The following is a 15,164-nucleotide window of genomic DNA, read 5'->3' as shown; positions in this document are numbered from 1 at the left end:
TAGCACAGGAAAATCTTCCCCAAAGTCGGGGGGCCGTCTTGTACTCACTGAAAGAAAAATTGGCAGCTTTCCTAGACTTAAGCGTACTTCCTCAGATGCATGGGAATTGTAGTTCATTGTGGCACCAGAGCTCTTTCTCACAAAACTACAATTCCTAGGGTTCCCTAGCACTGAGCCAGGGCAGCTAAAGCGGTCTCAAACTGGATTATTTCTGTAGTATGGGTTGGACCTTGAGCATTTTTAATAACGAAGGTCCAAAACACACTGCAGAAATAATCCAGTTTGTGACCACTTTAACTCTCCTGGCTCATTGCTAGGGAATCCTGGGAATTGTAGTTTGTTGTGGCACCAGAGCCCTTTCTGATAGAGAAGGCTCAATGTCTCACAAAACTACACTTCCCAGGGTTCCCTAGCACTGAACCAGGGCAGTTAAAGCAGTCTCAAACTGGATTATTTCTGCAGTGTGTCTTGGATCCAACTCAGGCTGCATCTTCACTCCAGAGACAATCCAGTTTCATACCATTTTAACTGCCATGGCCCAGTGCTATGAAATCCTGGGAATTGTAGTTTGTTATTACACCAAAGTTTGCTGAGAGAGAAGGTTAAATGTCTTAGAAAACTAGAATTCCCAGGATTCCATAGCACTGAGCCAGGGCAGTTAAAGGGGTGTCAAACTGGATTATTTCTGCAGTGCAGTTGCAGCCTAACACGTTTTGATTTGGCACAAAGCTTCCTGGGCTTTGATTCCAATAGGAGCCACTTGAACTGCCACGGCTCCATCCATACAGAATCCCTGGGATTTGTAGTTTGGAGCAGCGCCCCCCCCCCCACATTCTTTGGGCAGAGAAGGCAAAAGACCTTATAAAACTACAAATCCTAGGATTCCAATAGGATGGAGCAGCAGCTCTTAAAGTGGTGTCAAACTGCATTAATTCTAAAGTTTAGCTGCACCAAGAGGAAGGGCGGGAGGAGTTGTCGAGGCGGGTGAAATAATGTTGTGTATGCTGTTATTTCAAATGTGGAACACACTCCTTCCTCAGAGTGTAGTGGAGTCTCCCCCTTCTTTTCTTCTTTCTCCTTCTCCTTTTTTCTCCTCCCCCCTCTTTCTCCTCTGTCGCTGCTGCTGCTGTTGTTGTTGGGTGCCTTCAGCTCCTTTCTGACTTATTGTGGAAGAGATGGGTAGTCTTATACGGTGAGTATATCCCAAACACTCTATTTTAAGTTGTAAAGTTGGGGGTCGTCTTATGTGCCCAGTCGTCTTATATGCCGGAATATACGGTACCTTCTCACTCTTTCCCAGCTCAAGCTTTATTACACTGTTTACTGCAACACCCAATAACTCTACATTATTCAAAGGATCAGTTCTGAGACACTTTGAGTAATACAATTTCCACATATAATCTGGAATGCTATTTTCCTAACCTGAAATGAACAATAACATGTTGTGTCTAAGCATTTTCTAGGTTTTCCAGCACGATTCTATGGTATATTTCCATAGGACATTGACCATAGAGTTGAGCTGGAGAACCTACAGATGGCTAGAAAAGTATTATCTCTAGGAATCTTTAGGTCAGTGGTCCCCAAACTGTGCCCTGTAAGAGATTTTGGACTTCAGCTCCCAGATGCCTCAGACACGTTGGCCAATAGTTTGGGATTCTGGGAGCTGAAATCCAAAATCCCTTAAAGAGCACATTTCAGGGACGACTGCTCCCGGTCCTCCACTGTGACTCTGTGCTCAACTTCTGGCAGAAGCATACCATAGAAACACTCTGGAGAATCTAGAAAATGCCAGAGAGAACTTTTTTTTCAGTCTCATACAACTGAAATGGTGTACTACACATTCATGTTATACCAGGTCTTGCTCTATTCCTCTTTCACCATCCTGCTAAAAACACTTCCTGCTAAAAACACTTCCAATGAAGATGTTTCCTGGGGCCACCCCCCCCCCCCGAACAAGCCCAAATAATTCCCTTTTCCTCTGCAGTCTCTCTCAAAATGACGATGGGAAGTGAGTATTTTTGAGAAGGGTACCTGAAAAAAATGGATGCATTTGGCAATACTATGGTGTTGTGGGGTAGGTGTATTTTCACATGTTTCCATGGCATTGGGGGGCTTTATGCATGCTTTTGGGGCCAAAAAAATCCCACAATATACAGTGTTGTTGTTTTTAAAAGCTGGGGTTAGGGATAATTTGAAGGCTTTGAGAGGGAGCTTGAAAAATGGGATCCATACTCCACTAGCCAGTGAATGGCCATGGAGTGGTTGCTGTAGATTAAAAGTTGGGGTTTTGGTGGATGTGGACACATCATCGTTTGACCAGTGCAGAACTTTGCGATGCCTTTTCTGATCAAGGATCTTGGATGCCCTGTAAACATCTCAAATGTCCAAGTGCTTAAGGCGGGGTGTGCAATTTTTTCAGACCTTTCTTGCAGACATTTTATATCTGTGGATAATGAATTCTGTGTCTGCTGGCTGCGCTACTTGCTGTGTCTTCTAATCTTTTTTTAAAATTCTATTTATCAGTTTTATTGTCATAGTTTCTGATTTTTATTTTCAGCCGTTCTGGGAATCTTTAGCTTAAGAAGGAAGGTAACAGACATTTGAAATAATACATGGAGCAAATGAGAAAAGCTCTATTTAATTCACATCTGGAAGGGGCTGCAGACAGAATATTAAAATACATTCTAGGACCTTTTGGGTGGAGGAATAGGGTCAAAGGAGAAGGTTTGGTTGAAAGGATCCAAGTAGTACATAGCAGCAGTGGAAGATACAAAGACTGTATTATGAGGAAGTGAATAAAATGACAGAATATGGAATTAACTGGAACATATATGGAATTAACTGGCATACGTATGGAATTAACTGTGTGCCCTCATTTGAAATTTGGTTGTGCAGTTGTGGTCATTCCATCTTCTCCAAGTTACTAGGTAAAAGGCTAAAAGGGAATCATAGAATCATAAAACCACAGAGCTGAAAGAGACCACACAGGCTATTCAGTCCAACCCCCTGCCATGCACAAGCAATGACTTGTGCAACCAGAAGAAACATGGGTGAAATGCCCCAAATAGATTCCAGCTGAAAATTTGGAACCACCAAGATGTCAAGGATACTCGTCTATGGACTATTGCTAGGCCATGAGACATCAGATGTTGGTCCCTGGTGAGTTTCTGGGAACCAAAGAAGCATTTGTAGCCAAGGGGTGCAAATATGGTGCCAACCTTGACATGTGGTTGAAAAGAAAGGAAAGAAAGCTCCCAGTTCATCAGAAAAATGGTAAACCTTTTCTTTCTAAAGAAAGCACAAGGCTGTGCTTCTTAAGCAATCTGATGTGGAAGACTGGCAATTCCCTTTGCCCCCCCCCCCCCCACATGCCATGGTTGGCACCATATTTGCACCTCTTGGCTACAAATGCTTCTTTGGTTCCCAGAAACTCACCAGGGACCAGCGTCTGACATCTCATGGCCTAGCAACTGTCCATGGACAAGTAGCCTTGACATCTTGATGGTTCCAAAATTTCAGCCGAAATCTGTTTGGGCATTACTCTGGTGCATCTCCTGGTTGCACAAGTGATTGCTTTAATGTTCACAATCACTTGTGCAATTAGGAGGTACACTGGTACAAAAATTATGTGGCCCTAGGGCAGGGGTAGGCAACCTGCGGCCGGTGGGCCGGATGTGGCCCACCAAGGCCTTGAGACCGGCCCCAGCCCGGTCCTGCCGCCGATTGCCGCCAGGGCCTTTGGCCTCTTGCGCGAGGGGCATGGTGGGGCAATTGTCTATAGAAGCCTCAGAAACATGCATTTATCTTAACATTTTTTAAAAAAAACAGCAAATTTTTTCACGTGTCCTCCATTTTTTAATAAAAGTGTCCTCCATTTGAAAATTTTGTCCTACATTTGTCCCGGTTTATTTATGTATTTAATTTTTTTTTTTTAATTATTTAATTATTTATTTTTTGGCTTCGGCCCCCCAGCTGTCTGAGGGACAGCAACCTGGCCCCCGGCTCAAAAAGGTTGCCTACCCCTGCCCTAGGGGATCCTGACCATGCCAATGACATCTCAAGGAATTTGGGGATCAGGGATAGGCTATTTTAGAGCGGATATTTTAGGATGCTTAATGACCCTACAAAAGGTTGTTTTTTTAAAGTGTGGATTTTCCATTGTAAAATACTTTTTCAAAACCTGGTCCTCCAAAGTCCAAGTTCAATATTCAGACCACCATACAGTGATAATCCATTCCCGCCCTCCTCTTTTCCCATCTAAAGAGTCAATGGAATGTCCCACCTAATGCAGACACATCAAGTAAATTGCCAAGTGAACACTTCTCTTGTCTAAATACTGTAAAGGCACAGATCCTGTCTGATCTTGGAAGCTAAGCAGCCCTGGTTAATACTTGGATAGGAGATCACCGAGAAATACCATGTGTGCTGTAGGCTATACTTCAGTGGAAGGAACTGGCAAAACCATCTCTGTGTATTCGTTGCCTAAGAAACGCCCTATGAAATTTGCCTTAAGGTCGCCATAAGTCGGAAACGACTTGAAGGCACACAACACACACACACAAACATAAATCAACACCTTGCTAAATCTGATTGATTTGTCTGGTCTCTTCTGGCTGGGACTAGCAATCGGATGGAGACCTGAACGGCTTTCACATACTGAGGTTTTGCTGCTCTCTTCAGGCACAGAGCAATAACTACAATAAATTAAAATAGGCTGTGATTAAATTATTTTATAAGGGCCCTTTCACGCTACACAAATGCAGCACTCTTAACTGCCATGAGTCTATCCTATAGGATCCTGGGATTTGTAGTTTGGAGAGAAGCATTCAGAATTTTGAGCAGGAGAATTCTACTGCCATGGCTATTAAAGTGAAAACATAATGCTATAGTTGTGATTGTGAAAGGGTACCAAGTCATCCTGTATACAGCTGCTTGACGTCTCTTACAGCAGGCCCTTGATATCTGCTGGGGTTTGGTTCCAGGACCCCCATGGATACCAAAATCCATGGATGCTCAAGTCCTATTATATACAGTGGCATAGTAAAATGGTGTCCCTTATATAAAATGGCAAAATCATTTTCTGGTACTTAAAGGGTAAGACCCCAACCAATAGGTTCAAATAACAAAAACTGAGATTCCAAGTATACATTAGGAAGAACGTCCTGATAGTAAAAGCTTTTAAACAGTGGAATGGACTACGTTAAGGTGGTGGAGACTGCTTCCTTGGAGGTTTTTTAAACAGGTTGGATGGCCACTTCTTAGGGATGCTTTAGCTATTAATTCCTGTGGGTTGGATTAGGCGACCCTTATGGTTCCTTCCAAATTGTGATACCAGGAGGGAGAGTGTGGTACATCAGCCACTGATGAGTTTGTATGATTTTAATCAACTTTATAATGTTTTCATATTGTGATTTTAAATTGGTTTTTTAAAAATATATAAACATTTTTAATTTGTTGTCCTGGAAGCTGACTTGGGTCTTTTCCTGGGAGAAAGGTGGCATATAAATAAAATGAATAAATAAATGAATAAAAGTTGCCAATATGGTTCCTTCCTGATGTTTTGGAAGATACCTTTGGAGGTAATGGAAGCTGTCCAAAACATCAGCAGCATACCAGGTTGTGGAATATTGTGGTAGAGATTTATAAAGGGTAAGACAGATAAAAATAAAGACTATGGCCTATTACAGACAGCCAAAATAAAGCTGCTTCGAGTCACAGTGGAGATATGGTGTTTCAATGATGCATGTGTCCTAAGAGTCCAGAAGCCACACCAAAGCCACGCTCCAGTCCTTAGGGCTGGAGCGTGGCTTTGGTGCGACTTCTGGACTCTTAGGACGCATGCATCATTGAAACATCATATCTCCACTGTGACTCGAAGCAGCTTTATTTTGGCTGTCTGTAACAGGCCTATGAATTAAAAAAAATAAGGGTAATCTGTCCCTCCTATTAACTGAACCTGAGGTTGTGCAGTGAAATGGATGAACAGAAGGTAAACAAGGATGGGCACACCTTCTCAGTTGACAGTACTGGCAGGTCATTGGAATTTCTTGTCATGAGGCCTTTGGAAATAACCACAGGAATGGTAGGTAGCTTTTAGTTACATATAATTCAGTCAAGGTGGATCTACAGTGTGTTTGCCCTGACACTTAAGAAATGAGCCCACATGTGTTTTAAGAGAAGGTTAAGAAATGATGGGATAGCCATATTTATACATTTGAAGGGATGTCATATTAAAATAAACAAAATTATTCCACATTTTCTTAATCTTTGCTAAGCTCTGACAGTTCGGAACGGAGGAAACGTCTTGGTCCCTTGCTATCCTTCCGGAGTAATCTACGACCTCTTGGAATGCCTGTACCAGTACATCGACTCTGCTGGCCTCTCTAACATCCCTTTCTACTTCATCTCACCTGTTGCAAACAGCTCACTCGAATTCTCTCAGATCTTCGCCGAATGGTAAGACCCAGTAGGCTCCTTTTATTAATGAAGAGGTTTGAAGCAGCTATTAGTTGGTCACCAGGGATGTGGAAAGCTTTCAGTCTTAATTTAACTGAACTTCTCTAAATCTCACATCTCCCTCCCACTTTTTGTTAGAATCTGGGTGTGGAACTTTGACCTGAATCCTGTTGAACTTGAATAGACTCTTTGAATCAATGGGATTTACATGAGTTTTGGCTCAATATCCAACAATTGAATCAATAGCTCTGCTCCCTTTGGGATTAATTAATAGGATTCAGGGTTTATTTGCCTTCCCTTTTGCAAATCTGAGTTTATTTTCCACATGCATTTTGCATAATTGTTGTTGTTGTTTTGTGCCTTCAAGTAGTTTCCAAGTTATGGGACCTATCTTGGGCTTTTCTTGGCAAGATTTGTCCAGAAGAGGTTTTGCCACTTCGTTCCTCTGAAACTGAGAGAGTGAAACCTGCCTAAGGTCACCCAGTGGGTTTCATGGCCAAGCAGGGAATGTGAACCCTGGTCTCCAGAGTCACAGTCCAAAACTCAAACCACTATGCCACACTGGCTCTTTTCTTTCTTTCTTTCTTTCTTTGCATAATACACACATTTATTTACACATTTTCTCCCTACCCCCATTTTTTAAAATATTGCTAAAAGAATTAATTACAATAATGGATGCACTTGATGTGCATCCAGCGGGTTTGAGTGTTAGACTACAACTCTGGAGATCGGTGTTTGATTCCCTGTTTAACCATGGAAACCTAATGGCTGATGTTGGGCAGGTCACATGCTCTCAGCCCCAGAAAACCCCATGATAGGTTCACCTTAGGGCCACCATAAATCAGAAATCACTTGAAGGCACAAACAACTCTTGGGAGTCCCGCACTCAAACTACTACTATGGGCCCTGGTGGCACAGTGGTTAAATGCCTGTACTGCAGCCACTCACTCACAAACCATAAGGTTGTGAGTTCAACACCAGCGAAAGGGCTCGAGTTCAACTCAGGCTTGCATCCTTCCAAGGAGGTCGCTAAAATGAGAACCCAAATTGTTGGGGGCAATTGGCTTAAACTTTGTAAACCGCTTAGGGAGTGCTTAAGTGCACTGATAAGCGGGATAGAAATGTATTTGCTATTGCTATTGCTACACTCCACCGGCTCTCAGCACTTTGAATAGTTCCTTTCAACCCAGTGGATTAATTGCTTTTCTGACATGGTAAGTCCCCAGTTTGCAGACAAACCTCTCTGAGATTCACCATGTAGAGAGATCTTGTAGCACCTTTGAGGCTAACTGAAAGAAAGAAGTTGTCAGCATGAGCTTTCATGGACTTAATTCTACTTCGTCAGATGCATTTGGTCGAGGAAGTAGACTACATCTGAGGAAGTGGACTTAAGTCTGGGAAAGCTCCTGCTGCCAACTTCTTTCTTACAGTTAGTCTCAAAGGTGCTATAAGATCTCTCTACATACTGATTCTACAGACTAACACAGCTATATCTTTGAATTCAGAATCACCATGTCCATTGAGCGGATGCTAGGGGTTATTCAGACATTGAAAATTATCCAGGTAGAAGCTGGGTTGAATCTTTGTTGTTCACATGCATTTTGAATTAATCTGATTAAGTTGGAGAGGGGAAGCTGCCAAAAAACCCACTTAACCCGGGATAATTGATGTTGGATTTTTAAAAAAGTTTTTTAACGATTTGGAGTGTTGGGTGCATGAATAATCGATGCAAATAGTGCTGGGATAAACCATCAAACTATGCATGCCTTGAACGTGCTTCGAATGCAGTTCCCTAGTGTGAGCAACAAACCTGAAGTGCGTGAGTGAGATTATTTGCATAGTCATGCTAAAAGCAACAACGTGTGAATGAGTTCCTAGATGAGCCCTTTCCTCACCACCACCAAGAATAATCCAAATTAGCTGCCTTCTGCTTCCAGATAAAGTTTTTATTTGGTGGTAAGTTTTGAGCTCTAGGTGGCAGCAACAAACTACAGTTGTGCTCCCGTCGAGTGACTTTGTAATCCTAGTTTGTTTTGTGCTCTTCTCACTTAAAATCCCAGGCTTTGTCACAACAAGCAGACGAAGGTATACCTACCAGAGCCACCCTTCCCTCACGCAGAGGTGAGTAGCATTGGACCAACCAGAACAGGGAAAGGGTATAGGCAGAAGCAGCTGCCTTCTGCTGGGTCAGGCCGTTACCCCATCTGGACCAGTCTTGTCTACTGAGATGATCAGCGGCGCTGCATTGTCTGTGAATGGCCAGTTTTCCCAGGGATGCTGCCACCTGAGCATTTTTTAATAACAGCACAAAATGGGCATTGTGATTGAAGCCGAAACTGTTTGCAAAGTGGGTTCCATCCAGAAGGACTTTCCTCTCATGGATTCTGCCCTTTCCCAGAAAAAACAAGAAGTGAGCACTTTGAGACATGGGATTCTTACACCTGAAGTTTTGACTTGTTAGTTTCTCTCTCTATTTCTCTCTCCCTCTCTTTTTCTTTCTGTGTGTATACATACAGGGCATCCCCAAAAAGTGTATACAAGGAAAGTCTCCCTTAACCAAAATCCAAGATAGATTCCAGAGGGTGATGCTTGGGGACAGTTGCGCTTCAAAAACAGAGCTGAATTGTGGCGTCCCTCAGGGCGCCATACTGTGCCTGATGTTATTCAACATCTATATGAAGCTGCTGGGAGAAATCATCTGTAGACATGGAGCGGGGTGTTATCAGTATGCTGATGACAACCCAATATACCTCTTCATGTCTCAGTCATCAGCAACGACGACAGATGGCATTTCTCCCCTCAGTCAATGTCTTGCAGCAGTAATGGACCGGATGAGAGAAAACAAGCTCAAGCTGAATCCAGACAAAACGGAAGTACTTACGATAGGGGCCCCCAAACCAGGTATCAGGTACAAACTCCAGTCCTATAGGGGTTCACGCTCCCCTCAAAGGACTGTGTTTGCAGCTTAGGAGTGCTTCTTGACCTGTCGCTTCAGATGAGGAATCAGGTGAATGCAACAGTCAAGAGTGCCTGTTATCAGTTTCGGATGATATGCCAGTTGCGCCCTTTCCTGGAGCCGGGCGACCTCGAAACTGTAATACACGCACTGCTAACTTCAAGACTTGATTTTTGCAATGCGCTCTACATGGGGCTACCCTTGTGCCTAGTCCGGAAACTTCAACTGGTACAGAATATGGCAGCCAGACTGATTACAAGAACAACTAGGAGTGATCATATTACACCAATATTGAAATCACTCCACTGGTTGCCTATTAGTTTCCGGGCACAGTACAAGGTGTTGGTTATTACCTTTAAAGCCCTTCATGGCCTGGGCCTAACCTATTTAAGGGATCGCCTCCTTCCGTATAATCCGCCCCGTACTCTCAGATCCTCTGGGAGGAATTTGTTGCAGTCCACAAAGACCAGATTGACAGCAACCTCCCAGAGGACCTTTTCCGCGATCACTCCCACTTTATGGAATGGCCTGCTGGACGAGATCCGTCAAATTACCAACCTTGAGAGCTTCAAGAAAGCTGTCAAGACGGATCTCTTCCTGCAGGCCTTCCTGGAATAGAACCCGGCCACGTAAAGATCCCCCCACAGACATATATAAGTGAAGACTGCCCACCGTTATTCTATTATTCTGTTATTGTTTTTAAATGTTATTGTCTGTAATTTTAATGGATAGAATTATTTAATCCTTTTTTAGGGGAGGGAATTGTATATTTTTAAAGGTTGTACGCTGCTTTGATTGTGGTAACAAAAAGTGGGATATAAATTAAAGTTTTATAGGTTATTATTTTATAAGATGATCCATATGGGTAGCTGAGCTAGTGACACCTTTGCTTTCTGATGGTTCAGTATACACACACTTTCTTTCATGCACAACATTATTAAAATAATACTGTGTATAAAAATTACCTTGGAGCTATGTTTATAAGGGATATGCAAAACATAGATGAATTTCTATTCATTTTGTCCTCAGTTTACCTCAGTTGCTGCAAACTGACTTCGAAGAGCATTTGACGAATATAAGGCCCATTGGTTTAATATTGCTAATCTCTGTGCTACTATGTGCGTGTTTTTTAAATTTATGTCTTAACCTGGTTTTAATTTTTTTCTGATTGTTTAATTGTTTTTAAACTTTTGCATTTTGTGGATTTTTAACATTTTTTCATTGTTGTAAGCCACTTTGAGTCCCACTTTTGGAAAAGGTGGGATATTATTATTATTATCATTATCATCTTCACTCCATTAACTCAGAAGGAAGAAGAGGAAGGGAGAGGAATCTTGCCCTTCCCAGTAGGCTCAGGCAGAAGCAAACCGCTGCAGCCAATCCTGGTTTGTGTATCCTTCCCCATTAATAACTTTTGCCATCTTGCCCACACTGTGGTATTGCTTGGCCGCATGTGCCCTGGTTTTCATTTCTGAGAGAGTATAAAATGTGAAAGCAGGCACCAATGGTGTTCCCACTAAAATCCCCAAGCATTTGTTACTGATACAGCAATCAGGTCTGTTTCCTGAATAAAAGTGCCTGGCCACGGAATGACTGCCCCCCACATCATGTATTAGCCCACCACTCTGTCCTCGTATTTGTGTGTGTGTGTGTGTGTTTTAATAGATATTTTAATTGTACATGTTTAATCCTGTTTTAAGGGGGGGAATTTGGGACATAATTTTGTAAATGTGGATTTTAATATGTTGTGAGCTGCTTTGATTGTCTTGTAACAGAAAAGCGGGATATAAATAAAAGGTTTATTTTATTTATTATTATTTTATTATTTTTAAGGTACCCACATGAGAAGAAGCTGTTAAGGGAGTATACATTTTTATGGCATGCCCTGTATTAGGTTTATATAGAACATATATTTATCCAGACTTTCTCAGCCTTTGTATCCTGGGGAAACCCTTGAAATAATTTTCAAGGCAACCCTTGCATAAAAACTACTATCCCTACAGCTCCTATATCACCATCTCTTACAGAACCTTTAGGTTTCTAGGGAACCTTGATTGAGAAACCCAGTGTTTATCTGTACAAATTATACCACAGTTAACGAAGTATATGTGTCCCTAAGGCTGTCTTAGAGGAAGGTAATGGCAAACTTTCTCTAAATAAGTCTTGCCAAGAAAACCCAGTAGAAGATTGCCATAGGTCAAAGTGGATTTGAAGGCACATGAGAATGGGTAACCACCACAAATAAACAAAATTAAAGCATAGGGTGAAACAATAACAACAAAAGAAAATAACTGTTGGCTCTGTTTGGCTATGCTCCACAATTATAACAGGTTGATTCCAATTGCTGTAGCTCTGTCTGATCAAATCCTGGGATTTGTAGCTTGGTGAGAGATTCTGGGTGCTTTAGCCCACTCCCTTGAATGACTGCATCAGAGCTGTCTTGCAGAGAAACTCAGGCACCTCACCGAGGTCCAAATATGAAGGGGAGTTAGAGGAGGGATAATTTGAGAGGCAGCCAAAAAGGAGAATTAATCAGTGCTGTCCCTGCCAGGTTGGGTCTGTAGGAGGGTATGATAGGGAATTTGCGGCATTCCATATCACCCTGATTTGGGAATTAACTTTTAATTAACTTGATTTATAGCAACCCTATCGTCAGGTTTTCTTGGCTCGTTTCTTTGGGGGAGGGGGTTGCCAATGCCATCCTCTGAGGATGAGAGAATGTGACTTGCCCAAGATCAACCAGTGAGTTTACATGGCTGAACTGGATTCAAACTCTAGTCTCCAAAATCAACATTCAAACCATTATACCACGCTGGCTCCATAAAATAGAGCCTACAGCACCTGATATTGGTCCCTAGTCTTCTATCTAAGTATTATCCAGGACTGATTCTGCTGAGCCTCCACACTTATATGGGATCCGATGCCTTTGGGGTATTTAGGGTATTTCTAGCATCTCATAAACCCCTTCTACCTTGACAAGGAAAAATGCTCTTCAGTCTCACCCAGTCAGTCCCTGCTGACTTTTGTATTTTTATCAGAAATTTTAAACATCAGCTTGGAAGTATGTCTCTTCTTCTTCCCCTACCCTTGCCCTGCTCCCTGCTCTCTCTGGAAATGAAATTCATATTTCTCAGGCTCCTACTTGTCTAGCACACTCTCTGGTGAGCCTCTAGCTCCTGTTGCTGGATGTTAAGAACTGCTCTCCATCTGCTCCAATCAGAGCTCCAAATCTCTTCCCTGCTTAATTACAGGAGCATTTGGAAGGCTGAGAGCTTGATTAACTTCCAGCGCATATTGCGCGTGTGTATTTAAATTCCACACTGGGAAGCTGAGAGGGGATTAGGAGCAGCCATCTTACAGAAAGTGACAGGCTGTGTGTGCGTGTTAATTCATTCCCCCATCACCCAGATATTCAAGACCCTGATGAAAATTGTAATTGTCAGACACAGGTGTTAACAAAGGTGCATCTAATGGGGTGCCTAGTAGTTGATAACAGTGCTGGAAACCCAAGAAGCCCAGACAAGCCAAGTGCCTTTTTTGTTCCCCTCTCCAGGTTCAAAATTTGTTTTGATGTTTTTTCCAAAACTATTTCCCCCTCAGATACCCTCCAAAGCAGCAGTTCTCAACTTCTGGGTCGTGACCCCTTTGGGGGCCGAACGGCCTTTCACAGGAGTCGCCTAAGACCATTGGAAAACACATATTTCTAATGGTCTTAGGAACTGAGACGCCGCAATTTTATGGTTGGGGATCACCACAATATGAGGAACTGTATTGAAGGGTCGCAGTATTAGGACGGTTGAGAACCACTGCTTTAGAGAATGGGGGGGGGGCATGTTTGCCACATTTTGAGGGATTTTAGGCCTAGGAAAAGCTGTTCTTTAAAATAAGAAGTGACTTCTAGGTCACTTCATGTTGCAAAAAAAGGCCTCTCATGGGCCTGAAATGGCCCCAGTGGACCCCAAAACATGGTGACAATGCCCCTCATGCTCCCTAGAGGACATATGAAGGCAAACAATATTTTTGAATTCTTTTTGGATGGAGGTGCAGCACACCCAAAGTCTCCTGGATGACCAATGCAGCCATCTTTCCTGTGATGGTTGTCCAGTCTTCTTGTAAATATGCAAGCCCCCTTTATCAGCCTTAGATTCCTACCAGTAAAATGGGAATACTGGTGGCCTAGCTCATGTTTTGGATTTCAGATGCTTTTTTTTGCTGGGGTGGGGGATTTTGGAATATCTATATTTTCATATGCATTCATAATGTGATATCTTGGAAATGAGATACAAACCTATACACAAAATTCATTTATGTTTCGTATGCCCCGTATATGCATAGCCTTAAGGTAATTTTATTGACAATATTTTTAATAATTTTATGCAAGAAACAAAGTTTGTGTACGTTGAAGCATCAGAAAGCGAAGGTGCCACTAGCTTAGCCATCCATGAAAAAAAGTTTTAATTTTCAGAGTAATCTGGATTTCATAATTCCAGATCAGGGAGACTCAACCTGTACAGCTGAAAACTTGATTCTGAAGAAATAATTAATTTTGAAAAAGAGAGAAAATATTTTTTAAAAAATATAACAATAAAGATAAAAATACAGTGCATGCACATACACATGCACAGAATCTTGGAAATGTTACCTTTTTTGGACTACACCTCCCAGAACGGCCCCACTCAGCATGGCAGCATGCTCCAGTAGACCTCAGAGGGCTGAACCCTCCATGCTCCTCTGCACAACCCTAATTGGAAGAGGGCACCAAACACCCCTGAAAGAGTCAATAGTGCCTCTAGGGATGTGCTCCTTACTAGCACCCCAAGTTCAAATGACCAAATAGTCACTTCAGGTTTTGGAAAGCAAATCCTACCTGCCCGGGTTTAAAGCAGATTTAAAGGATTGTTAATATTAATCAGGATTGGAGGGGAGGTTAAAAAAAACAACTCAGGGCATGTTGTTTAAACCAGGGTTGTTGTTTTGCATTAATATGTAGGACTACACCAATGTATGACTAAATCAGAAAATTAAGTAGCAGCATACAGTTCAGATGTTTTGACCACTCACCTAAATAGTAATTGTTCTTTAAAAAGAACCCTTTTAAAGCAAATTGTTTTGGTTATACTTAAGTTAATTTGAAGGACTGGTTTCTAAATGGTATTTCTTGCATTATAAAAATAAAGTGGTTAAAAAGAAGCAGCTGACACTGAATATTGGTCTAACAGTGAACAGCTGCCAATAAACTCTTAAAATGTTGAAAGCCTTGGACTTCAAACTGTTAAAAGTTACAATATTTAAATTCAGAGAGTCATTGTTGTTCTAGTAATCAAATAAATTAATTTAATTAAATAATAAATCACGATTGCTTTTTGGATGCTTCTCCATCGTCTTTGCTAGTGGTCTCAGAGTGTCTCAGCATCAGTTTTGTCATTGGAGTTGAGGTGGTGAAATGTAAAACAGGAATAATAATTTAAATAGCAGGGTTAAAACTGACTTTACTTCTCTCTTCCAGCTCATTCAGACAAACAAGCTGAGGCATTATCCCAGCATCCACGGGGACTTCAGCAATGACTTCAAGCAGCCCTGTGTGGTGTTCACTGGTCACCCTTCACTCCGGTTCGGGGATGTGGTGCATTTCATGGAGCTGTGGGGAAAATCCAGCCTGAACACTGTTATCTTTACAGGTAAGAGATCTAGCTCAATTGATGGCCAAGCACATTAGGGTTGTATAAAATAGCTACAACAACAACAACACAGG

The 15,164-nt window shown here is 42.1% G+C and overlaps 1 protein-coding gene across 4 annotated transcripts in view; it reads left to right on the top strand.

Moving 5' to 3' along the window:
• LOC149310350 (integrator complex subunit 9) overlaps positions 1–15,164 on the top strand; it is a 108,297-nt gene that overhangs the window by 75,993 nt on the left and 17,140 nt on the right. For all 4 annotated transcript variants that reach the window (XM_089528777.1, XM_089528780.1, XM_089528778.1 and 1 more), the window contains 3 exons: positions 6,276–6,456; positions 8,517–8,577; positions 14,919–15,090. In XM_089528777.1, coding sequence (XP_089384903.1) covers positions 6,276–6,456; positions 8,517–8,577; positions 14,919–15,090 — 414 coding nt within the window. The remainder of the gene's footprint in view (positions 1–6,275; positions 6,457–8,516; positions 8,578–14,918; positions 15,091–15,164) is intronic.

Source organism: Sceloporus occidentalis, unplaced genomic scaffold (genome assembly GCF_023333645.1).
Source record: "Sceloporus occidentalis isolate IW3139 unplaced genomic scaffold, rSceOcc1.0.p SCAF_6, whole genome shotgun sequence".
Classification (NCBI taxonomy): domain Eukaryota; kingdom Metazoa; phylum Chordata; class Lepidosauria; order Squamata; family Phrynosomatidae; genus Sceloporus; species Sceloporus occidentalis.
Note: the sequence above shows the minus strand (reverse complement) of the source record. Positions and strands in the feature narration are given on the sequence as shown.